This window comes from Sphaerodactylus townsendi, linkage group LG02, assembly GCF_021028975.2.
Source record: "Sphaerodactylus townsendi isolate TG3544 linkage group LG02, MPM_Stown_v2.3, whole genome shotgun sequence".
NCBI classification, from domain to species: Eukaryota; Metazoa; Chordata; class Lepidosauria; order Squamata; family Sphaerodactylidae; genus Sphaerodactylus; species Sphaerodactylus townsendi.
Genome location: NC_059426.1, coordinates 169358278 through 169382414, shown reverse-complemented (window position 1 = coordinate 169382414; position 24137 = coordinate 169358278). Strand labels below are relative to the sequence as shown.

At 46.7% G+C, this 24137-nt stretch overlaps 1 protein-coding gene across 1 annotated transcript in view; it reads left to right on the top strand.

The window, feature by feature from the left end:
* The window catches only part of SYNE2 (spectrin repeat containing nuclear envelope protein 2), a 260281-nt gene that overhangs the window by 25292 nt on the left and 210852 nt on the right, over nt 1-24137 (top strand). Inside the window, 10 exon segments of the mRNA XM_048484653.1 lie at nt 615-773; nt 1500-1664; nt 5173-5274; nt 7963-8163; nt 11337-11508; nt 11895-12007; nt 14058-14260; nt 15949-16068; nt 17535-17823; nt 22117-22286. Coding sequence (XP_048340610.1) covers nt 615-773; nt 1500-1664; nt 5173-5274; nt 7963-8163; nt 11337-11508; nt 11895-12007; nt 14058-14260; nt 15949-16068; nt 17535-17823; nt 22117-22286 — 1694 coding nt within the window.

Sequence of the window (24137 nt, the reverse complement as noted above, 5' to 3'; positions counted from 1 at the left end):
GCTTAAACGTTGGACACAGAAATGATCAGAATCGCTCGAGTCATTTTTGTTAATTAAAAAAGCACTTTTGGTCATTGTAGCCATCTCTCCTTCCAGATAAAGATAAATGGGATTTTAAGGCTCAGCTGCTGCTTAGATGCAAAGATACAGCTGCAGTTCTATTGAGGAGGAACAATTAGGAAAGAAAGAAAAACGAGCGGTTATTTTTGCATGATTATGGGTTGCGCAAATGATTGAAAGCAAAAGAAAGATTCCTTTGTTGACGGGTGTCTGAGCTAATTACGCGATGCGTCTAGGAACCAAGCTGGCATGGGTGCGAGAGGAGAGCGTAAATCTGAAAAACCAGTCATTTTTGGAACTTTCTGTGCATAACCAATTTGAGTGGAATCCTCTCAATCAGTGGAAACTACATCTGCTTGATTCTCCCCTTTTTATTCCTGTTGTGTTAATTGATGATTAATGAAATAAAGCACTGCGTTATGAAAGGATCATTAAAACACAAATTCCCCATACCTTCGCGCACAAAAACGGGCAAGTTTCTTCCTTCCCCCTGTAGCATTTGCCTCCAGACACAACACCCTTCCCTATCACTGCAAATTCTCACATTCCTGCAGGTCGAGGCGGCAAAGAAGGAATTCGGCAGCCGTTCCGAAGACATCGACCGAATAAACCAGATCAGCAAGAACCTTCAGTTCCAGCTGAACAAAATGAAAAGCTTCGAGGAGCCCGCCTTTGAGAACGAGGCTAATGTCATTGTGGACAGATGGCTGGATGTATGTAAAAAAAGTAAACAACCGCGGAGCTCTGATTTGTTATACATTATTGTAATTGACCGTGACTGGCGAGTAGTATTTGAGGCAAAATTAATTGCGGCACGTCGAGGAATCCCTCGAAAAGCACATTTTCGTTTCGAACAAAAATCATAGAGCTCGAAGGACTTTGGGGCTTGAGACAGGCTGATCTCTATGACTTTCTCTCTTTATGTCAGACTGGGAGGGGATAATTCTTGGACGGCGGGGCGGGGTGGTGGTGAGATATATTGGCAGGCAATATTGGCTTGCATTCTTTGGCTTGGGGAGTTCTGGAAGCTCTTCTGTTGAGACAGTTCCTAGGAATGGGCTGCATTCTTGAGCGGCTGGTAGCAGATGTTGATTCTTGGTTGAGTCCGCTTGCCTGTGATTTCTTCACTGCTGAGACTAGTTGGGGCATATCGTTGGGAGGGGATAAAAGGGGAGGCGCCAAACCACCTTGCCAGACTTGTCTTTAGAAGTAGGAGAGAGAGAGCTCGTTTGTCTTTGGCATGCCAATATTCAAAGCCCGTATTTGGTAAGAAACTGCCTCTACACAACGGGCACAAGCTGACTATCCCTTTCTTGTTTATCTCTCTGGTTTCATTTCACCCGTCTTTTCCATATGAAACCGCCAAAGGCTGATGTTTTCCTTTCTTCCCCCCACCTCGCCCCCTTTTTTATTTCTGGAAACCACAACCCCGCATGCAGATCAACGAGAGGACGGAGAACTATTGTGATAATCTAGGAAGAGCTCTGGCCTTGTGGGACAGCCTCCTGAACTTGTCCAGCTCGATCACGCTGTGGACCAACTCGGAGCTGAAGAACGTAGAAGACCATCATCGTCCGACTGAAGAAGCGTTGGCTGAGTTGGAGGTAAGGTGGACACGGCTGATAGTTGTCAGTGGGTAACCTGTTTGAAGCTGATGAGAAATGGCTGGTGCAAGGCAAAGAGGGGATCTGAACCCAGAGTTTCCCACTTGCTACGCTGCACTGACTGTCAGGGAAAGTGAAATTGACCATTATGTTTCTGGGTCCTGTTTAAGCTGTAGGGTAGTCTCTAAAGGAATGTGAATATAGATTGTCGTCGTCGTCGTCGTCGTCGTCGTCGTCGTCGTCGTCTTCTTCTTCTTCTTCTTCTTCTTCTTCTTCTTCTTCTTCTTCTTCTTCTTCTTCTTCTTCTTCTTCTTCTTCTTCTTCTTCTTCTTCTTCTTCTTCTTCTTCTTCCTGTTCCTCCCCCTGTTCCTCCTCCTCCCCGTGTTGTCCCACTAATGCAGGGTCCACTGCTCCGATTTTTAAGCGCCACTTCTCTCAATTGAGTGCGATGTCTGGTTGGAGGCATGTAATATTCGGATCCACATTGATGGTATCGGCAGTATTAACCTTCAAGGCTTTGCGCGGCCTGGGGCCCTCGTACCTTCGGGACCGCCTTACCCCATATGTCTGCTGAACACAGAGGCCAATTTACTGGTGGTCCCCGGCCCCTCAATGATACGGCTGGCCTCCACCCGGAACACTCTTGTGCCAACTGTCTGGGCCCTGTGGGATCTTGGAGAGTTCCGCAGGGCCTGTAAGACCGAGTTGTTCCACCGGGCCTTCGGGGAGGCCAGCCGCTGATGGTGTTGCGCCCTCCCTGTCCCTCCCTTGAACATTCTGGGAGTTTGTGACATCTATACCGTCCCCTTCTCCAGGAAGGGTTTTTACTGATAGTTTTAATGCTGGACGCCAAGTGATCTATGTGGAACGCTGTAATTTTATGTTTTAATGATGTCAATTATTTTAATTTTAATGTTATTGTTATTGTTATATAGTTTTGTAATACTTGTTGTTCACCGCCCAGAGCCCTTAGGGGATGGGGCGGTTTATAAATGCAATCAATCAATCAATCAATCAATCAATCAATCAATCAATCAATCAATCAATCAATCAATCAATCAATCAATCAATCAATCAATCAAATCTTGCCATCATTGCTTTGGCTGCCTGCCTGGCCGCTGACCAGTAACCTCAGTGCGATAGGCAATGCTGACGACAGTGTGCAGGGCTGCTTGTTGACATGGCTGAACCAGCGCAGGCTGGTTCCAATATAGATTGTCTGGCCTTAACTGTTTGTGGTTGTGTTAGTGTTATGGTGAAACGCCTTGATTAGGGAGATCAATCTATTCTCTACACCCATTTTTCCAAGTTTAGCCCATAGCTTATCTCTTGGGACAGAATCAAAGGCCCCCTTGATGTCCAGGAATGCTGCATACAATGGCCTTTTGATTTTGTTACAGGTTTTGGTTATTAGTTGGTTAATGACCATTATGTGGTCAAGGGTTGTGCTAGTGCTTGGCTCTCGGGTCCCTTTCTTAAATGCCCAGGGTAATGCTGATCACCACTTTGGGATAAGGAAGCAATTTCCCTTCAGGCCACATTAGCCGAGGATCCTGCAGGTTTCTTGCCATCTTTTGGTCGTGGAGCAGGAATCACTGGGGGGCATGGAGGGGGGTTGGTGGTTGTGAATTTCCTACATTGTAGAATCATACAGTTGGAAGAGACTACAAGGACCACCAAATCCAACCCCTTGCCATGCAGGAAGACACGATCAAAGCAGGGGATTGGACTAGATGACCCTGGAGATCCCTTCCAACTCTGTGATTCTATGATTTAGATCTTACTGCAGATGGATTCTGAGCCCATTGCGGTGTAGTGGTTAAGAGCGGTGGAATCTAATCTGGAGAACCAGGTTTGATTCCCCAGTCCTCCACTTGAGTGGCAGAGGTTATCTGGTAAACTGAATTTGTTTCCCTGCTCCTCCACATGAAGCCTGTCAGGTAACCTCAAGCTAGTCACAGTTGTCTCAGGACTTTCTCAGGCCCACCTACCTCACAAGGTGTCTGTTGTGGGGAGAGGGAGGGAAAGGAGTTTGTAAGCTGCCCTGAGTCTCCTTACAGGAGAGAAAGGAGGGGGATATGAATCCAAATTCCTCCTCCTCTTCATTGTCTATTTTGAATCATTTGTGGCTTCACTACTGATCGTATTGTTTTAATGCAACTTTTTACATTTTAACTGAGGGTGCTATTTCACAACACACACACATACTATTTCTTCAGGACAGAAATTTGAATATATTAGTCATTTGATTGCAGCGGTTTGCTCAAGTGCAATTTTCACTAGTGTGGGTGTAGTAGAATCAGAAAAGTGGGGAACGGAATGAAGCCAAATGTACTTAAATGCCAGAAAACAATGAAGGGAAGAAACTGCATGGCTAAATAAATATACAAGTGGGGACCCACAAAGATTGGTGCAGGGTATCTTGCTCCCCCTCCCCCACTACTTCCTCCCTATAGCTTCTCCCCTTTCCCGCCTTCCTTTTCTCCTTCCCATTGTGGTTGATATGCAGGGGTGGGGGCAGAGGTGGGATCCAGCAGGTTCTCACAGGTTCCCGAGAGTAGGTAACTAATTATTTGTGTGTGCCGAGAGGGGGTTACTAATTGGTGATTTTGCCACGTGATTTTTGCCTTAGTTAACACCCCTCCTCTCAGCAGTAGCGCGCAGAACTTGAAGCAGTCTAGCAGGAGGTGCACCGGCGTGCATGGCAGCCTGCGCCTACGTGCATTCGTTTCTCACCCAAGGACCGGCGCAGCGGCTGCGTCCTTGCCACAGCCCTGCCCAGGAATGCCCCGCCCACGGAATGCCCCACCCAGTCCCATTGGCGCTACGCCACAGTTTGAATCCCACCGCCATGGGAACCTGTTACTAAAATTTTTGGATCCCACCACTGGTCCCGTCCGCCCACCCGCCTCTCCTATGGACTCTTTCAATTGCCCACAGACAAAGAAAAGGGGGAACACAGCTTTGATTAAAGGGTTGGTGGCATATAAGCTGTGTGCTCCCTAAAGGAATCTTATTTGAGAACCTGCTGCCACAGGTGTCAAACTTGCGGCCCTCCAGATGTTATGGACTACAGTCCCCATCATCCCCTGCCAGCATGATTCTGACAGGGGATGATGGGAACTGTAGTCCATAACATCTGGAGGGCCGCGAGTTTGACACCTATGCACTAGACCAAAACTGCAATTATTTACGAGGTAAGTGGAAGTCGATTTTTCATAGATATTTAACTGGACAGCCGAGATAGAGACAGAGATGAACAACAGAGGTTAACAGAACCTGAAATATTTAACAAGGAAGGGTCTTAACGTGGAAATGTTTCAGCACAGTAAAGTGAACGGCTTCTCAACTTCACCCACTGTGGGACACCATTTTGTAACTGGCGCTCAGTGACTGTAAATAAACCCTGAGGGGAGATTTGGTTCTCCGTTCTCCAGACAGGTCACTTTAGCCGGGTCAGGTTTGCTCTTTTGCCACACAAAACTCCTCTCTTGCTTTTCCTTCGTAGGCTGGCCTGCTGTACCAAGAAAAAAACTTAGAGGAATTTGACAGAAAAGTGGATGAAATACAAGATCTCCTCAAAGGCAGTGAGCCGCCGCTGGAGCTGCAGGTGGGACGTCAACAGGACCTGCCGTTATTGTGGCTCCCCTCTCTGGTGCTTTCCCCACTCACTGTTTGCTGCGCGCTACTCTTGCCAAGTAGCACGGGGTCCAGCAGCACTCCCCGCTACGGGGCGGCGACAACGCAGCCGCCCTGACTCTGCTGCTCTCGCGCCTCCCTCAGCGCGCGTCATTTCTGGCGCTGCTGAAAACGGCGCCTTTTGATGCGCGGGGCAGTGGGGAAGCCGGGGAACACAATCCCCGAGCTGAAAAGGTCCACACCGGATGAAACCGACGTCATTTTTAAAAGTGGGGAAACTTCCGTGGCTCACTGGGATGCGGGTGGGATCACTTCCGCTACCGTTAAAGTCAAGGAAACAGCCCACAATCATCTCTCTCTCTCTCTCAGCTTGTGTGCATGAAGAAACGGGAAACATGCATTGTCCTTAAAGAAGGCCACAATGGCTGTCCCCAAGAGGCAGCTGAGGAGAAGGGATTGATGGAGTGAGACAGAGAGAGAGAGAGAGAGAGAGAGAGGTTTCCTTCTGATTAATTAGGGTACAATTTATATCAGGTAACCAATCGTTTCTGTAATCTAGAGGTGTCTAATTCTGGACTTGCAGATATTCATGGACTACGACACCCATCAGCCTCTGCCAGCATGCTGGCAGGGGCTAATGGGAATCATAGTCCACGAACATCTGGCGAGCCAGAGCTAGACACCCCCACCTTCCCCAGTTCTGTGCAGACTTTCCAAAACACCATGAGGAACGGAGCTGCCCAGCAGAGCCCCCCATCCTGGGTGGCCCCGTATCTGCATGTCACCAATATGGTGACTGCACTACTACATGGTTTACATTGTAGGTGTCAAACTCGCGGCCCTCCAGATGTAATGGACTACAGTTCCCATCATCCCCTGTCAGCGTCATGCTGGCAGGGGATGATGGGAACTGTAGTCCATCTGCCGAAGTTAGAATGGCCTAATTATGGAGTATACGCGGGTGATGATATTTGAGCTGGTGCCACGGGAGATCAACATTCTGCCTGTTGGTGACTAATCTGGGATAGCTAATTGACACGAACAACTCATTCCTTCAGCCCTATTATCTGCAAACAGTTCTCATGGACCTGTCAAAGAGCTTTCACTTTTCCCCTTCTTTTATTCACTGCAGCAAGAAAGCAGTGAAGGAAGGGCTGTGGCTCCGAGGCAGAGCATCTGCCTTGCGTGCAGATGGTCCCAGGTTCAATCCCTGACGCCGCCAATTAAAACGATCAGATAACTGGTGATGTGAAACACCACTGTCTGGGATCCCAGAAAGCAGCTGCCAGCCTGACAATGCTGATATTGTTGGACTGGTGGTACGATTCAGCTTGCCAGCTTCGTGTGTGTTTCGTGGGTGTGCTGGAATTCCCAGTATGCTGACATTATGTCATGTAGAGAGTTTCGCCGGACGTTATAGTGGATCAAAGAAAAACTATAGATAAGAATAATGCTGGATCAGACCAGTGGTCCATCTTGTCCAGCATCCAGTCTCACATAGTGACCAAGTTTATTTTTATTTTACTTTTATTTCTCGAATTTCTTAATTGCCCCTCCCAGAACTGGCTCAGGGCGATTTACAGATCAACAGCAATACAATAAAAGTCTCAGCTGCGTAGACACATAAAATTAGAAATCTGAGTAGCAGTCTAAAATGTAGGATAAATTAATTCAATGATAACTAAAACAGTGCGTGCGTGGCAGCCTGCACCTGTGTGCATTTGTTTCCTGCCCAAGGACCGGCGCAGCGGCTGCGTCCTTGCCACAGCCCCGCCCAGGAATGCCCCACCCCCGGAATGCCAGGCCACGCCCCTGTTGTGCCCCGCCCAGCCCCATTGGTGCTACGCCACAGTTTGAATCCCACCACTATGGGAACCTGTTACTAAAATTTTTGCATCCCACCACTGGTTGGACTTGATAGTTTTTGGGGTCTCTTCCAACTCTATGATTCTAAAAGCACAGTTTTGCAGGCCCTGTGGAACTCCATGAGGTTCTGCAGGGCCCTGATGTCCTCTGGGAGGCTGTTCCACCAAGTTTTAGCTCAGAGATCCAGCAATAGGGCATAGAGGCCAAGGCCTTTCTCCTGATGTTGCGAGGTATTCAGAGGTTTACTGCTGCTAAAGGTGGAGATTCCCTTTAGGCCCCATGGCTAGCAGCCTCTGATAGACATACCTCCCATTCTCCTTTTAAAGTCATCTGTGCTTGTGACATTCACTACATTTGCTGGCAGCAAAGTCCCCATTTTAATCCCTCGATGTGTAAAGAAGTATTTCTTTTTGCCCATCGTGAATCTATTGTCCATCAACTTTATTGGATGCCCTCGAGTTCTAGTACTTTGGGCGAGGGAGAAAAAAGTTCTCTTTGTCCGCTGTCTCCATCCTTTGTATAATTTCACAGTCCTCTGTCATGCCCCTGCTTGAATACATAGATTTCATTTTGGGGCAGAAGCGCTTTGTCCTCCAGAATGCCTGGTTTCATCCTTTAAAAATGTAACGAGTGAAGAGGCCTTCAGAGCCCGAAGGGAACCGTCCCTCCGAGAAGGAAGGGAAGTACAAAAAGCAAAGAAGTTAACTCCTAAACTTCATTTGGCGGAGTTGACGCGGCGAGAAAATAGGCTGGCGGAACGCCTGACCCCTGCCTCTGTGCTTCGCATTTTCAGGTCATCAAATCTTCTCTTTCGAACAAAATGGATCTAATAAGGAAGCACTTACCCAACAAGTCAATCCCCGCTGAACTCAACGGCAATACGGCTGAGCTAAAAGGGGACCTTGACCTGGCCAAGACGCAGATTGGAATGACTGAATCGCTGCTCGAATCTTTGTCTCCCTCGAACACTTTGGAGATCTTTACTAAATTGGAGGTACGCCAAACCGGCAGGGAAAAGAAAACCCTCCTGTACTCTCTCTGTTCTTGTCGGGGTTTTTCTTTTGGCTACCCTTAACGCCTTGTGAGCCAGTGTGGCGTAGTGGTTAAGAGTGGTCCGGCTGGCCTCCACAAGGAGGCATGGGCTTTTACGGCTCTGGCCCCTACCTGGTGGAACAGGTTCCCAGGTGAGATCAGGACCCTGCGGGACATACAGAGTTTCCGCAGGGCCTGCAAAACGGACCTGTTCCGCCAGGCATTTGGCCAGCCAGGATAACACCACACTTCTGTGACAAATATCTGGCCTCCGTGGGTGCAAGAATGGGGAAGGGGAAACAATTTTAATCGCCATCTGAATTTTTATAATTTATATATGGTTTTAACTGGGATGAATGTGGAATGGATTTTAACTGTTTTTATATAATTGATGGACACCACACTGAGCCCTTCGGGGAAGGGCGGTATAGAAGTTTAATTAATTGATTAAATAAATAAATAAATAAATAAAATAAGAGCAGGTGGACTCTAATCTGGAGAACCGGGTTTGATTTCCCATTCCTCCACATGAAGCCTGCTGGTGACCTCAGGCTCGGCACAGTTCTCTCAGAACTCTCTCAGCCTCACCTCCCTCACAAGGTGTCTGTTGTGGGGAGAGAAAGGGAAGGAGTTTGTAAACCACTTTGGGACTCTTTATAGGAGTGAAAAGTAGATATAAATCCAAACATTTCTTTTTCTCTCAAAACTCTGTCATCCTCACCTACCTCACAAGGTATCTGTTGTTGGGGAGAGGAAGGGAAGGAGTTTGTAAGCTGCTTTGAGACTCCTTATGGTTGAGAAAAGCAGGGTATAAATCCAAACTCTTCTTCAAATCTTCTCGTTTGGAGCTGGCAGAAACTAATAAGGGAACGCTGGTGCAGATGTGTAGCCATGGTGAAGAGACCAGGAATGGCCCATGGGGTTCAAGCTTCCATTACCTCAGTCCCTTACTTCTTGTATTAAATCTCCCCCTCTGCTTTGGCCTTTATCATGATTCAGGGTGAATCAGTCTCCGCTTTAGTGCACCAAGGTTTTGAAATCATCTTCAGACGCCTCAAAGTGCCTTGAGTCCCCAGTGAGAAAGGCAGACTATAAGTAACACCAATCTATATATATAAAAAGCTAACTGTGACTTTGTTAGTCACGCCCTAACGCCGAAACGGCTGGACGGATCGCCCCCAAATTTTCAGGTGACGTCCCTTCCCGTGTCGAGCAGGTAACGCGCCCTTCGCCGGGGTCCCAGGTCACATCTTAACTCCCGTAAACTCCCAATTTCCCCAGACCTCTGCTGGGCCAATGAGGTCCCGCCGTTCGGGGGGCGTGGCTTGCCCGCCTTTGCCGCGGCATGCGCATTCACGCCGAGAAACCCCCTGCTGCCGGACCCAGGGAGACCAGGGAGGCACGTTCCCAGCCAAGCCGCGGAAAACAGCTGGTACGGCTCTCCCCTTCCTCCTCCGTTCCAACCCCCCCCCCCCAAAGCCACAACGAAGTGTGGCCGGGCCCGCTAGTAAATAAATAAAAATAGTTAAGCGCCAACTCTGATGCAGAGGTTATGTATCCCTGCATGGCAGAGGGGTTGGACTTGGTGGCCCTTGTGGTGTCTTCCAACTCTATGGTTCTATGACACTGGTACCCCAAAAATGTCAGGTGCTACTGAACTCAAATCAATCTGCTTTACTGCAGACCAATATGGCTACCCCCTTAAAACTGTCTTCGTGATTAAGGCAGAATTCTCTACTATAAGTGGGGAAATTCGTCATGCGTGAAATTCGTCATGCATGAAAGAGTGTGCTCATTCCCACTCCTTTAACCATGGCTAGGAGGTTTGAGGGTATTACAACTGCCCTGGTACTATGTTTTAAATCTCAGTGTATCTCATAAGTACAGCTTCCCCCAGGCAGAGGTTTGCGGGGGGTGGGGGAAAGGGCTTCCTTGTCAGTAAGGGGGGAAAAAGAAGCAGGTAAGGTTCAGGCTGCATCCTTATGGACATTTTCTTTGGAATAAGCCTTATTGAACTTGGTGGAACTTCTTCTTCTTCTTCTTCTTCTTCTTCTTCTTCTTCTTCTTCTTCTTCTTCTTATTATTATTATTATTATTATTATTATTATTATTATTATTATTATTATTATTATTATTATTATTATTTATTCGATTTGATAAACCGCCCTACCCCCCGAAGGGCTCAGGGCGGTGTACAGCAAACAACAGCAAACATAATAAAACAAATCGAAAAACCCCAGTTAAAATACAAAACCTTAAAACTATAGCAGCAGCATCCGTCAATAAATAATTAATAATTAATGATAATAAGGGGCGTCTGGCATCACACCCCAGTGATCAAATCCTGGGAGTGGTCAAATTCTGGGAGGGGGCTGGCAGATGGTCAGATACACAGCCAGTGTATCTTACTTCCAAATAATTTGACTTTGGGTTGCTGTGTAAGTCTACAAGGTTTTAGTAGGCGTGGGAAAAAGGGAAACAGGGGTTTGATCTTAGGACCAAGATTTCTGGCTGAAAATCTCTCACTGTGAGGCCACAGGAGAGTTACTTGTGTCCAAACATTAATAATAATTTTTAAGTAGCATCAAGTCGCAACTGGTTTATGACTGTCCTCTCAGAGGATGGTAAGGGGAAGAGACTAGCAGGATGGTTTTGCTGTTGCTTTCCTTGTGTGGACCTTGGAGTTCCTTGGTGGTCTCCCATCCACCTATTAACTGGGGCCGATGCTGCTTAGCTTTCAAACTTTGATGAGGTTGGGCTAGGCTGGACTGTTCAGGCTGCTTAGTACCATCCCTTGGGAATATGTTGAATTGAAGGTAAATTTTGCAGTTATAGTACATCTCATGTCCTTTAAAAGCCCTCCTGAAATAAATAAACATGGAGTGCAGTCTTGAAGACAGGAATAAAAGGCAGCCCTGTTTGCAATTATACAATGAAGTAAAGACTAGAGAGCATTTCAGTTTTCTGAAAATAATAAGTTTTGAAGTTGGGAACTATACAAGATTGGGGATCTACCAATAGCAACATAAATAACATTTCTCTTACAGTTAAATGCTTAAGCACTTATCTTCATATTCGTTTTCTGTTAACATACAGTATTTTTTTTACTTCCATTTTCTTGAAAAAAACAATTAGGAACTGCATCAGAAGATTCTTCAACAAAAACATCATGTGACGCTGCTCCAACAAAAGATGGGTTGTTTGAACCCGGATGTGGCTGAATTAAATGAGCAGCTTAAAAGTGTTACTGACTTGTTTAATTCAAAGAAGCAAATTTTCCAGGATCACTTTTCCACTCTCTTGAACTGTAAGTGGAAGTATCGTTTTACTGCTAGGCCTCCCATATCTGCATTAGGCAGTTCTCACAAACTGTCATTTACATTTAATCTTTTTTTCTACTCAAGATAATTTTAGCTCATAGGTTCTGGATAATTTTACTCTGGATAATTCTACTCTGGATAATGTTAACTAACAGACAGTTTTAAAGTGAATCTCTGTTGACTTATCTCCATTTGGGAGTGTAGTGATTTGAAGTTCAAAAATGGCAATAATTTCCTTATTTCGTTTTTGCTGTTATCAGCTTTCCATTTTTTTTAAAAAGCCCCTTTCATTACAGAGTTATAAGGGGAAAGGTACAGTCTGCTCTTACTCTATCCAAAATCTATTTCACATTCACAATCTGTCTTTCTGTAGATCTGTGTAAGGATTTTAATGACTGGTTCAGCGGTACATGGCTGTCTCTGAAGGAATGTTTTGATCCCTTGGAAACAAAAGAGCTATTGGAAGAGAAGCTTCAACAGCTGAGGGTAAGACCAGTGACTTGGAACTGCATTCTCTAGAGTAGCGGTTTCTGAATATCAGGCTCATTCCACACATGCAGAATAATGCACTTTCAAACGGCTTTCAGTGCTCTTTGAAGCTGTGTGGAATGGCAAAATCCACTTGCAAACAGTTGTGAAAGTGGTTTGAAAACGCATTATTTTGCGTGTGCGGAAGGGGCCTCTGAAATGCAAGGAGCTGTGTCTCAGTGGTAGAGCATTTGGCTTGCCTGCTGGTAGGCCCTGGTACAACGGTCAATAATCCAGACTCCTCCAACTGGTGTGGTGGCTATATCACCACTGGGGGCGGGGAATTACTCACTTTGGGGCCCTCTCCCCCTGATGCTGTTCAGTTAGTTGATGGAGGTCTTACCAGTGGTGAACTGAGGCCTAGTCTGCATGTCATCAGCAATGTGATGACATCACTTTGGGCACTTGCTGGAGGCTGGGCCTCAGTTTCATGCTAGTAAACCTCCACATCCCTTGGCCTTTGCCGGTTGCCAAGGGGTACTTGGCAACCGTACCGATTGGGGACCATTGAGGACTTGTGGGGAGGAATTTCGTTCCTATCCTTTGCCCCCCTCACACTAACTCAGCTTTTGCTTTCCTCCCTCCACAGCCCTCCCCAATCTTTCCCCCTTTCATGTTTCTTTCTTCTCCCCATAATTGCTTTTCTCAGCCTTGTGACTTCTTCTTTCTCATACTTTCCTTCCCTGCTTCCGGCTGGCCCATTTCTTTTCCCCTTTGTTTGTCCCTTTCCCCTGCATTCAGTCACCCCATTCAAGCTTTGCTCCTCTGACTGGGACTCTTTAGTTTGGAGAGGAAACGTCTGAGGGGGGATATGATTGAAGTCTATAAAATTATGCATGGGGTAGAAAATGTTGACAGAGAGACATTTTTCTCTCTTTCTCACAATACTAGAACCAGGGGGCATTCATTGAAAATGCTGGGGGGAAGAATTAGGACTAATAAAAGGAAACACTTCTTCACACAACGTGTGATTGGTGTTTGGAATATGCTGCCACAGGAGGTGGTGATGGCCACTAACCTGGATAGCTTTAAAAGGGGCTTGGACAGATTTATGGAGGAGAAGTCGATCTGTGGCTACCAATCTTGATCCTCCTTGATCTCAGATTGCAAATGCCTTAGTAGACCGGGTGCTCAGGAGCAGCAGCAGCAGCAGAAGGCCATTGCTTTCACATCCTGCATGTGAGCTCCCAAAGGCACCTGGTGGGTCACTGTGAGTAGCAGAGAGCTGGACTAGATGGACTCTGGTCTGATCCAGCTGGCTTGTTCTTATGTTCTTATGTTCTTATGACTGTGATTTTGTCTTGCCTGCCTGCCCTCTTCTTCTTCCCGCCACAACTCACACCAGTTCCAAAATGAAAACGAGGTCGCCATTTTGGATTTGCAAAGCAACCACAGACAGCAGCAGTGATGTTGTCTGCGGCTGCCATCAATCCAACATGGCTGTTGACATCATGTGACATAAGATTATTAGTATTTCAGATCTTGGTATTTTACAGCCTTTTTTTGTTTCGGTTTAGCCACTCCTGTTAAAAAATTAAGATTTTCCTGCAAACCTGATGGGGGGGGGGGTTGCCATTTCTTCTCTGCAGATATATGCTGCCCATATGTGGCCAAGTGCAGAATGACTGGACCATTCTCAAAGACGTATTGGGTGGAAATGGCGCCCAGAAGAACACCTCCTCCAGGCGACCCCATGCCTCCCACCCCTGCACCCCTTGCATGCTTGGGGACGGGGCTCGGAGGCAGGGGCAGCTCAGACAGGCACCACAGCGGCAGGCTGACTCCTGGGCTGGCCTGCTGCTGCAGCGCTGTCCGAGCCCCATCCCCCGCCTCCCTGCAGGCCCAAGGGAGGGCAGAACCAGCCTGCAGGGAGGTGGCGGGGGGCAGGCTGGTTCCCCGTGTGCCCATGGGCAGTACACCCCTGACCGTTCTACTGTCTTGTGCCTTTCAATCACTGCACCAGGTTAGGATGTGTCGTTGATATCTGATGATTTCTCCTTTCGTCCAGAGCTTCCTCGCTTTTGAAGGCAAAGGCGACGACATTCACGAGGTGAAAACTCTCCTGAACAAGGTGCAGAATTACTTGTCCAAAGCCACCGTAAACCAGCTGAGGAGCTGGGTGAGAGACCAAGAATCAGAGTTACGAGGAGTAACTTCCAAATGTCAAGCACGAGAAGGAGAGCTCCGGGCATCTTTGCAGCAGTTTATCAGGTGAGAAGAAGCCCCTTCATGTTCTAGAATCCACATCTCCCAAAAATATCCTTCTTATATAAAGCCGTGGTGCGACTGCACTTGGAGTACTGTGTTCAGTTCTGGTCGCCACATCTCAAAAAGGATATCGAAGAGATAGAAAAAGTGCAGAGAAGGGCAATGAGGATGATTGAGGGACTGGAGCGCCTTCCTTATGAGGAGAGGCTGCAGCGTTTGGGACTCTTTTGTTTGGAGAGGAGACGTCTGAGGGGGGATATGATTGAAGTCTATAAAATTATGCCTGGGGTAGAAAATGTTGACAGAGAGAAATTTTTCTACTCTTTCTCACAATACTAGAACCAGGGGGCATTCATTGAAAATGCTGGGGGGAAGAATTAGGACTAATAAAAGGAAACACTTCTTCACGTGTTTGAAATATGCTGCCACAGGAGGTGGTGATGGCCACTAACCTGGGTAGCTTTAAAAAGGGCTTGGACAGATTTATGGAGGAGTCTGATCTATGGCTGCACCAATCGCAGTCCATCCTTGATCTCAGATTGCAAATACCTTAGCCAGACCAAGGCTGCTCAGGAGCAGCAGCTTGGCAGAGGGCACCTTGCTTTCATATCCTGCACACTTGAGGCTCCCAAAGGCACCACAGGTGAGGCCACTCAAGAATGGTAGCAGAGTGCTGGACTAGATGGACTCTGGTCACTGAGTCCAAGCGAGGCTAGTTCTTATGTCTTCTTCTCCTATAAGAATTACTGGTATCCACTACATCCCATTCTTAGGGAGCCCCCCAGCTGCAGGGAGGGGACAGGCTCCCAGTGGTAGGGGCCTAGGGCTTTGAGTGCAGAATAGTTGAGGCTTCCATCTTTGGCATCTCCAAGAAATAGGATCAGATAATAAATGATGTGAAAGATCTGGGATCCTGCCAAGCTGCTGCCATTGATCATACTGGTCAGACTTGGTAGCCACTTCGGTAGTGCTTAGGAGTGGGTTTGAAGATCCCGGTTTAATTCTCCTTTCCGCCAGATGAGCAGCTGACTCTAATCTGGTGAACCAGGTGTGTATTCCAGAGAACCTGGGAGTAGTGGGTAAGAGCAGGTGTATTCTAATCTGGAGAACTGGGTTTGATTCCCCACTCCTACACCTGAGTGGCAGAGGCTTATCTGGTGAACCAGATGTGTTTCCACACTCCTACATTCCTGCTGAGTGACTTTGGGCTAGTCACAGTTCTTCGGACCTCTCTCAGCCCCACCTACCTCACCAGGTGTCTGTTGTGGGGAGAGGAAGGGAAAGGAGCTTGTAAGCCACCTTGAGTCTCCTTACAGGAAAGAAAGGTGGGGTATCAATCCAAAACTCTTCTCCTTTTCTCTCTTCTCCTCTCCTACACATGCTGTCTTCTGGGTGACCTTGGGCCAGTTCCAGTTTTCTCCGGACTCTCCCAACTCCACTTATTTCATAAGTTGTCTATTGTGGGGAGAGGAAGGGAAAAGGAGTTTGTCAGTTGCTTTGAGACTCCTTATGGTTGAGAAAAGCACGGTATAAATCCAAACTCCTCCTCTTCTTCGCTGGAAAGGTCAAATTGGCCAAGCCAGGTGGGCTTGTTGAATTGAGACCAAGATCAGGTTATGTCCAACGATCTTTGAAACAGTATAATAATTATAATTGAAATATTGCATTCATGTTTGTGTTATCCTTTTTAGGCTAGAAGAAGACTTCAGTGCTCTGGCAGAATGGCTAAGACGTCAGGAAGAGCAATGGCAGGACTGCCAGATGAAGAAACCAGAACTTGAACATTTTTACCGAATTCTTCTCAAACAGAGGTATCCTGTCTTTATTACAGAAGCATTTTATGCTCCGCTTTGGAACCGGTTCTAATCTCAGTGCAGGAGGCAATTTCCCCTTTTAGGCACATGGAAGAAATTATACTTGAATGTCCCTTCCTAAATCTTTGGCATTCAGTGTCATTCACAAACCCGTGCTCAGACTCCCTGTGTCTTTTTCTATGCCAGTGATGGCAAACCTTTTTGAGACCGAGTGCCCAAATTGCAACCCAAACCCCACTTACTTATTGCCCAAAGTGTACGAAGCCTTCGGCAATTTAACCCCTAAATCCTAGGGGTTTTAGTTTTTGAAAAAAAGCAGTTCGAGCTCCTCTCTTCCTCCCTCCACCCAGCATTCGAGGCGGGGCCAGCCTGCTGTAGGATCCAGCAAGTCCCATGCGCACCGCTCTGTGCCTCTCTAGCATCTCTGCCCCTTCTGCGCCCCCCCCCCCCCCGGGCAGCAGCCACCCGGACCAGAGGCACCAGGCCCGCCAGCCGAGTCCTCCCTGCTCACCGCGATGTGCACACGTTGTGCTCAGTGGCCCAGGCTAGCCCAGGTGGGTGTGTGGGAGGGTGATTTTCCACCCCCACATGACAAACTCTATGTGTGCGTGCCCACAGAGCGGGCTCCGAGTGCCACCTTTGGCACCCATGCCATACCTTCGCCATCACTGTCCTATGCTGATGACAAAACTGCTTGAAAAATGACCAGGGAAGAAATGATGAAGTAGCCTTTTTTTCAATTGGTGTTCCCAAACTAATTGTCGTGTTTAGAAAAAACTGCAAAGGGAAAACTGCTGAGGGTTGGTTTGCTGTAACTGTTAAGGATGTCAAAATTACACTGGGGAGAATCTAGTTCAAATGTTTCTTTTGCCATGAAATTCATTACGTGACTTTAGGATTGCCAGCGGCAGGTTAGGAAATTCCTAGAGATTTAGGGCTAGGGTCTGGGGAAGACATGGTTCAGGAAGGGGAAAGATTTCAGCAGGGTTAATATCATAGAGTTCACCTTCCAAAGCAGCCGTTTTCTGCAGGGGAATGAATCTGATGCAGTGCTGCAGGGCCTGTAAAACAGACGAATTCCACAAGAGACATATGGTTGAGAACGAGCATGGTGCAGTGGTTAAGAGCAGGTGGATTCTAATCTGGAGAACCGGGTTTGACTCCCCATTCCTCCACCTGAGTGGCAGAGGCTTATCTGGTGAACCAGATGTTTTTCCGCACTCCTACATTCCTGCTGGGTGACTTTGGGCTAGTCGCAGTTCTTCGGAACTCTCTCAGCCCCACCTATCTCACCTGGTGTCTGTTGTGAGGAGAGGAAGGGAAAGGAGCTTGTAAGCCACCTTGAGTCTCCTTACAGGAGAGAAAGGTGGGGTATAAATCCAAACTACTACTCCTCCCCCTCCTCCCCCCCTTCCCCCCCTCCTCCCTCCTCTTGAACGGTATCTGTTGTTTTTTTCCCCCAGAGAGACATTTGATTCTTTAGCTTGGTTGGCAAATTCTTTGAAGCAGTCTGGATTCTCAAGTGATGAAGTGGTTCTGGAATCCTCAGAGCTGGTTGACAGTTATGAGATGTTGCTCTGCCACGTACGTAAAAACGTGGACGTTTCTCAGGCACTTTCTGTGGAAGAAAATAACTTTGAGGAATTGGCCCAGAACATGTTTTTGTGGGTGCAAAGAGTGAAAGATTCAGTCGCTGAACTGATGTCTGCGGAGGCCAAGATGCCAATAGAAGAACGATTATGCCAAATAAAGGTACTGGAACGTTATGTTTATTTCTTTACATATGTATTTTACCTATGTATTTATTTATGTTTTTCATAGAATCATAGAGTTGGAAGAGACCACAAGGGCCATCTAGTCCAACCCCCTGCCCTGCGGAAATACACAGTCGAAACATTAATTTATTTAGTCCAGTTTTGAGGGGGGTGTGTGTGCAAAAAGAGGCTGTGGAATCTGCATGATCCCGTCGCTGGCATAGATGCCACTTAACATGGCAACCAAAATGATCAAAGGTCTGGAATCCATGAGGAGAAACTTAGGGAGCTGGGTATGTTTTGTTTGATGAGAAGAAGGTTAAGAGGTGGGTTAAAAGGGGCTTGGACAGATTTATGGAGGAGAAGTCGATTTATGGCTACCAATCTTTGATCTGAGATTGCAAATGCCTTAGCCTTGAACCAGAATCAGAACAACAGCCACCATGAAGGCCAATTGCTTTTCACATCCTGCAGGTGAGCTCCCAAAGGCACCTGGTGGGCCACTGTGAGTAGCAGAGAGCTGGACTAGATGGACTCTGGTCTGATCCAGCTGGCTTGTTCTTATGTTCTTATGTTCTTAGGTGACATGACAGCCATGCTTAGCTATTTGAAGGGGATGTCATGTTGGTGAGGGAGCAAGCTTGTTTTCGGCTGCTCTAGAGATTAGGACCAGGAGTAATGGGTTCAAGGTGAGAAGGGAAAAGAGATTCCACCTAAAAGGTTTTAAAGAGAGGCGAGGATGGCCATCCTATCCAGGGAGTCACTTTGGTGTGTTCCTCCCTGCATTGAAGGCTCTTGGGGTCTCTTCCCACTCTATGATTCTAAGTGGTAATAAATTGTTTCAGGTGGGTCCTCATTGTGGTCTTCAGTAGAAGAGCAAGATCCAGATCCAGGAGAACCATAAGATTTTCCCAGCCAAGGGAATTTGAACTCTCGAAAGTTTAAACCCTGGGAAATCTCGCGGGTCTTTAAGGTGCTGGACTCAAATCTTGCTGATCGAATAAACAATGCCATAATACTAGACTGCAGAAATGTGAAAGAAAGTATTCAATATGAAACGTTCAGCTATGCAAGAAATGGTATTATGGAAGCCGGCGTAGATTGCAACGCAGTGGCGTAGGGGGGGAAATAATACGCCCAGGAAGAGCCCCCCATGGGGCACCTCTCCCCCTGCACCCCCATCCCCTGCCAGGAACAGCCCCCAATGGGGCACCCCCATCCCCTGCCACTTAGTTCAGCTGACTGCTCTTTGCAGCCGGCTGAACTCCAGACTGCTTCGGGCTGCCCCCTCGGTGGGGCCCTGCCCCCCATGCCCCCACTTACTTTAGTTTAGCTGGCTGCTCTTTGCAGCCGCTGAACTCCAGGCTGCAAAGAGCAGCCGGCTTAACTCCTGGCTGCTCTGGAGAAGCTTCTGCTTATTTTAGGCATGGGGAAGGGGAAGAAGCGTGGCGAGGCTGCATTTCCCCATCCCTCCCAGTGGACAGCTACATTAAGCTGTTATGCCGAGAGCCAGATAAAACATCTGACAACAGATAAATGCATTATCCAGTTGTGTAGTTGCTCATGTGATAATCTCTTGCCCTCAAAGAAGTTGGTCTGGTGCACACATAACGCTTGAAGAGGCCATGGACTTGCTTACAAGGAACAGGGGGGACAGAATGTAAAAGAAGTGCCAACAGCCCCTTCTATCCAATTGAATCAGAATTTAGCACCAATTTCCCATCTGATACTGAGAGATGATTCTTACAAGATTACTTAGGATCAAAGGAGGAGAGATCCTAATGGTTTTTTTGTCTAGAGGAAAGCATGTAGAAGAAGTAGCTGATCAACAACTTTCCCTGATCTAATGGCTTGCTCTTTGTAGAAGGGAATAGTCTTTGGGTATAAAGGATTTTCTATTTTGATTTTGAAAAGAAACTATTAGGTTATGTTCGTTGGTTGATTTCACCATCTTGGTGGGGGAAAGTGTTGTCGAGTTTGTAGCCGACTCATGGCAACTGCATAGGGTTTTCAAGGCAAGAGATGAGCACAGGTGGTTTGCCATTCCCTACCTCTTGCATAGTTACCCTGGGCCACCTTGTTGGCCATCTCAGCTTAGCTTCCAAATCTGACAAAATTGGTCTGACGTGGGCCATCCAAATCAGAGTTCACCTCATGATTTCTCCTTTAAACGTGTTGTGAAATCAAAGAATTCATTTCATGAGTTAAGCTTCGACTGCAGAAATCTGTGGCGTAGAAGCAGTGGCGTAGAAGGTTAAGAGCTCGTGTATCTAATCTGGAGGAACCGAGTTTGATTCCCTGCTCTGCCAGCTTCTTCTGGGCTGTGGGAGGCTTATCTGGGGGGTCAGATTAGGCCTCTGTACACTCCCACACATGCCAGCTGGGTGACTTTGGGCTAGTCACAGCTTCGGGCTCTCTCTGTTCTAATTACCCACCTTGGCTACAGGGTGTTTGTCGGCCCGAGGGGGGGAGGCAAGAAGTTATGTAAGCCCCTTTGAGTCTCCTTTCAGGAGAGAAAGGGGGGATATAAATCCAAACTCCAACTCCTCCTCCTCCTCCTCCCTCCTCCTCCTCTTTCTTCTCTTTCTTTTCCTCTCCTCCTCCTCCACCCTCCTCCCTCCCTCCCTCCTCGCTCCTCCCTCCCTCCCCTCTGCTTCTTCTTCTTCTCTTCTCTTCTTCTTCTTCTTCTTCTTCTTCTTCTTCTTCTTCTTCTTCTTCTTCTTCTTCTTCTTCTTCTTCTTCTTCTTCTTCTTCTTCTTCTTCTTCTTCTTCTTCTTCTTCTTCTTTCTTCCTGACCTACAATAGCAGTTCTTTCTCTGTGGAACGACAGATGTGAATGTTTATGGTGTGAATGTTTATGGTGAGCATAAGGATCAGTGGTCGATTCAGCTCAGAGAGGTTCCCATGACTTCAAAGTGAATTGGCTGGGGAGTCTTTGGGCCCTTCCGCACATACAAATTAATTCACTTTCAATCCACTTTCAATGCACTTTGCAGCTGGATTTGACTGTGCGGAATAGCAAAATCCACTTTCAAACAATTGTGAAAGTGGACTGAATATGCATTATTCTTCATGTTTGGCATTATTACCCGCCGCTTTGTTTGCAGTGGGGCAGGCATTACCGATCAGCAAGCTTTTTGCTTGTGCCTGGTCAGGGGGAGCAATGTTTCTCAGGTTCCCTATTGCGCATACATGCTTTAATTTTAAACACAATCTTTAATTTTTATCTTTAATCAATAGAACGATATATCAGTTTATCAATTTATCGATAGATTGACACTTAAAAGGGGAACCCTTAAAGAAAAGTCTTGAATACGGAATCGATACACTTTTCCCAAACACTGATTGCAGAGGCGTAGCAAGGGAGAAAAATGCCCGATGCACTGGTGCGTCCTCTGCCCCCATCCCACCCCGGAACCCCCCTGCCCCGGAATGCCCCCCCACACCCCTGGAATGCCCTTGCCACACCCCACAGGGACATGTGCCTGGTGTGTCGTGCTCCCCCCCCGTCCCCTTGGAGCTACGCCTCTGACTGATTGTCTTCACGGTGGGAAGTGAGGGGGGAATAATGGTGGCATGCAAACTTCAAAACCGCAAATGGACAACAAGAACTGCCACTTGCTAAGTTCCCCAGGTTCTTGATCATTTGTCTCTGGGTGTGCTGTTAACCCAAGTGTCAAGACCGGCAGGCTTTTCCTGGTGTGGTCTGGAATCACTGATTCGAGTGATAAAACGATGAGGCTGAAGACCTCTGTTGACCAAATGCTGGGGCAAATGTGTACTGATCGACTAGCCTTATTATTTTTACATTTTTTATTGTTAGTATCGATTTATCGATCTGTCAGTATGGTTGTTTATTTTTTTTAGCATCTGAAGATCTAAAGATATGCAGGAGAAGGGAGGCCGAAGGCTATAGAAATGATATGGCAGGATAAGAAGCGGGAAGTAGTTGGCGACAGGGAGGGAGGGGGAAGGGGGAAACATGCACAGCAATGTGATGGAGTTGGAGGGTAAAATTAGGTGGGATGGCTGCATGCTGAGGGAAGAGGTCTGGGGCAAAGCTGTGCCCACTGGCAAATCTGTCCAGTTCTGGCAGCAAAACAAAATTAAAATCGTGCTGTAGATTTGCTTGCCGCGGAGAGAGTGGAAAGTGAAAGCAGGGCTTGAGGAAATATGTCTACAAGAAATCTTGCCATGGTGGACATTGACCTCCACCACGGAGCAAACGCTTGTGTTTAATCGGCCAGTGTATGAAAATCAGATTTTCCTCAAGTGGTTTCTTATAACACAGGAAATCCTACTGCTGAAAGACGAGGGCGACGCAAAGCTACGAAATGTTGCAGCTCTTGGGGAACGCTTGATGACTGATAACCGGGAAAAGGTGACGGCTGTTCGGGAAATGGTTTTTGACCTCCAAAATCAGTGGAAATGTGCCATTCATCAGGCCACTGAATATCTGAGGTAATGCACAGACCTTATAAGCGTTATACAGTTTGACATCACCACATCTGGCCAGTTTTGTAGTTAGATTTTCCAAAGCATGCTTATAAGTGTCGCCTTCTCAGGGCTTGGACTACGAGCTTTGGCGGAGCTTAACGCTCACATTCAATCTACTAATAAGCATTCTCTCAATATTAAGAATTCATCTCCAGTCCTTCTCTCTTACCACTTTCCTTCCTCTCAGTCCTATTTTGCTATTGAGGTAGAATCAGCGGCAGACAGAGGAGGAAGATAAAACCTCTCTTGATCCTGTTTGACAAAAAGATTTTTGACCATTAAATGCTCACATATGCTGAAGTTCTACTCAAACCTAGCTCTCCATCTTCCTCTGTTTTTCTGTCCTCTCCTTCTTTGCAAGGAGTTTGCAATTTTTAAATTTATAAAATAGAAAAGACCATTAAGTCAGACTACGACAGAGGTTTATAGAATAGAGATGATATCTTATGTGGTTCTTGGACAAGAAGGCCAGCGTACAAATTAGCAATCATTTGTGAAACTTGCCAGTTAGTTCTAGCCAAGTCTATCTCTCTCTGGTCCTAATCTGAGTATTCAAGAGGTCTTTGAAGGAGGGGAAGGATACAGATATTTATTATGAGTAAATGCACTGTAAATGCAATGTAAAATTATTATTATTATTATTATTATTATTATTACTACTACTACTATTACTATTACCATTATTATTACTATTACTATTATTACTATTATATAATAATAATAATAATAATAATAATAATAATAATAATAATAATTTTACATTGCATTTACAATGCATTTACTCATAATAAATATCTGCATCCTTCCCCTCCTTCAAAGACCTCTTGAATACTCAGATTAGGACCAGAGAGAGATAGACTTGGCTAGAACTAACTGGCAAGTTTCACAAATGATTGCTAATTTGCACGCTGGCCTTCTTGTCCAAGAACCACATAATATATCCTCTCTATTCTATAAACCTCTGTCGTAGTCTGACTTAATAATAATGTTTGTTTGTTTGTTTGTTTATTTAACTTAATATACCACCCCATCCCCGAAGGGCTCTGGGCGGTGTACAACATAAAACCATACATAAAATCATCATACAGAGCTTCTATAAATATAATAAAAACAGCAGTTGTCCTAAGATGGCATCCCACCTAAACCTAATCCTCCTAAAAGGAGGAGGGAGAGGTAGTGGGTCCTGATGGTATTAGGACCTATAGGTCTCAATAATGAGTCCCGATGATATTAGGGACCCATCAACTGGGGGGGGGTGTGTGACAACTCAGCGGCTGGTGTCTCCAAAGGCCCGGTGGAACAACTCAGTCTTACAGGCCCTGCGGAAATCACCAAGGTCCCGCAGGGCCCAGACAGCTGGAGGGAAAGTGTTCCACCAGGCAGGGGCTAGAGCCGTAAAGGCCCTGGCCCGAGTGGAGGCCAGCCACATCATTGAGGGGCCAGGGATCTCCAGTAGGTTGGCCTCTGCCGAACGCAGAGGTCGAGTTGGGACGTATGGGGTAATGCGGTCCCGGAGGTACGAGGGTCCCAGGCCACGTAAGGCCTTAAAGGTCAAAACCCACACCTTGAAGATGGTTCGGAATTCAACCGGTCGCCAATGCACGTAAGTGTTGTCAAGTTACAGCCGAATTATGGTGACTCAAGTTTCCAAGGCAAGAGAGAAGTGGAGGTGATTTGCCATTGCTTTCCTCTGCAGAGTCTTCCTCAGTAGTTTCCCTGCTTAGCTTCTGAGATGCTGCCTTCCCTCTCTAATAGAAACTTAAATAACATCCATTCATCTCCCCGAAATAAGAACCTTCGGCTGCCGACTCCCAT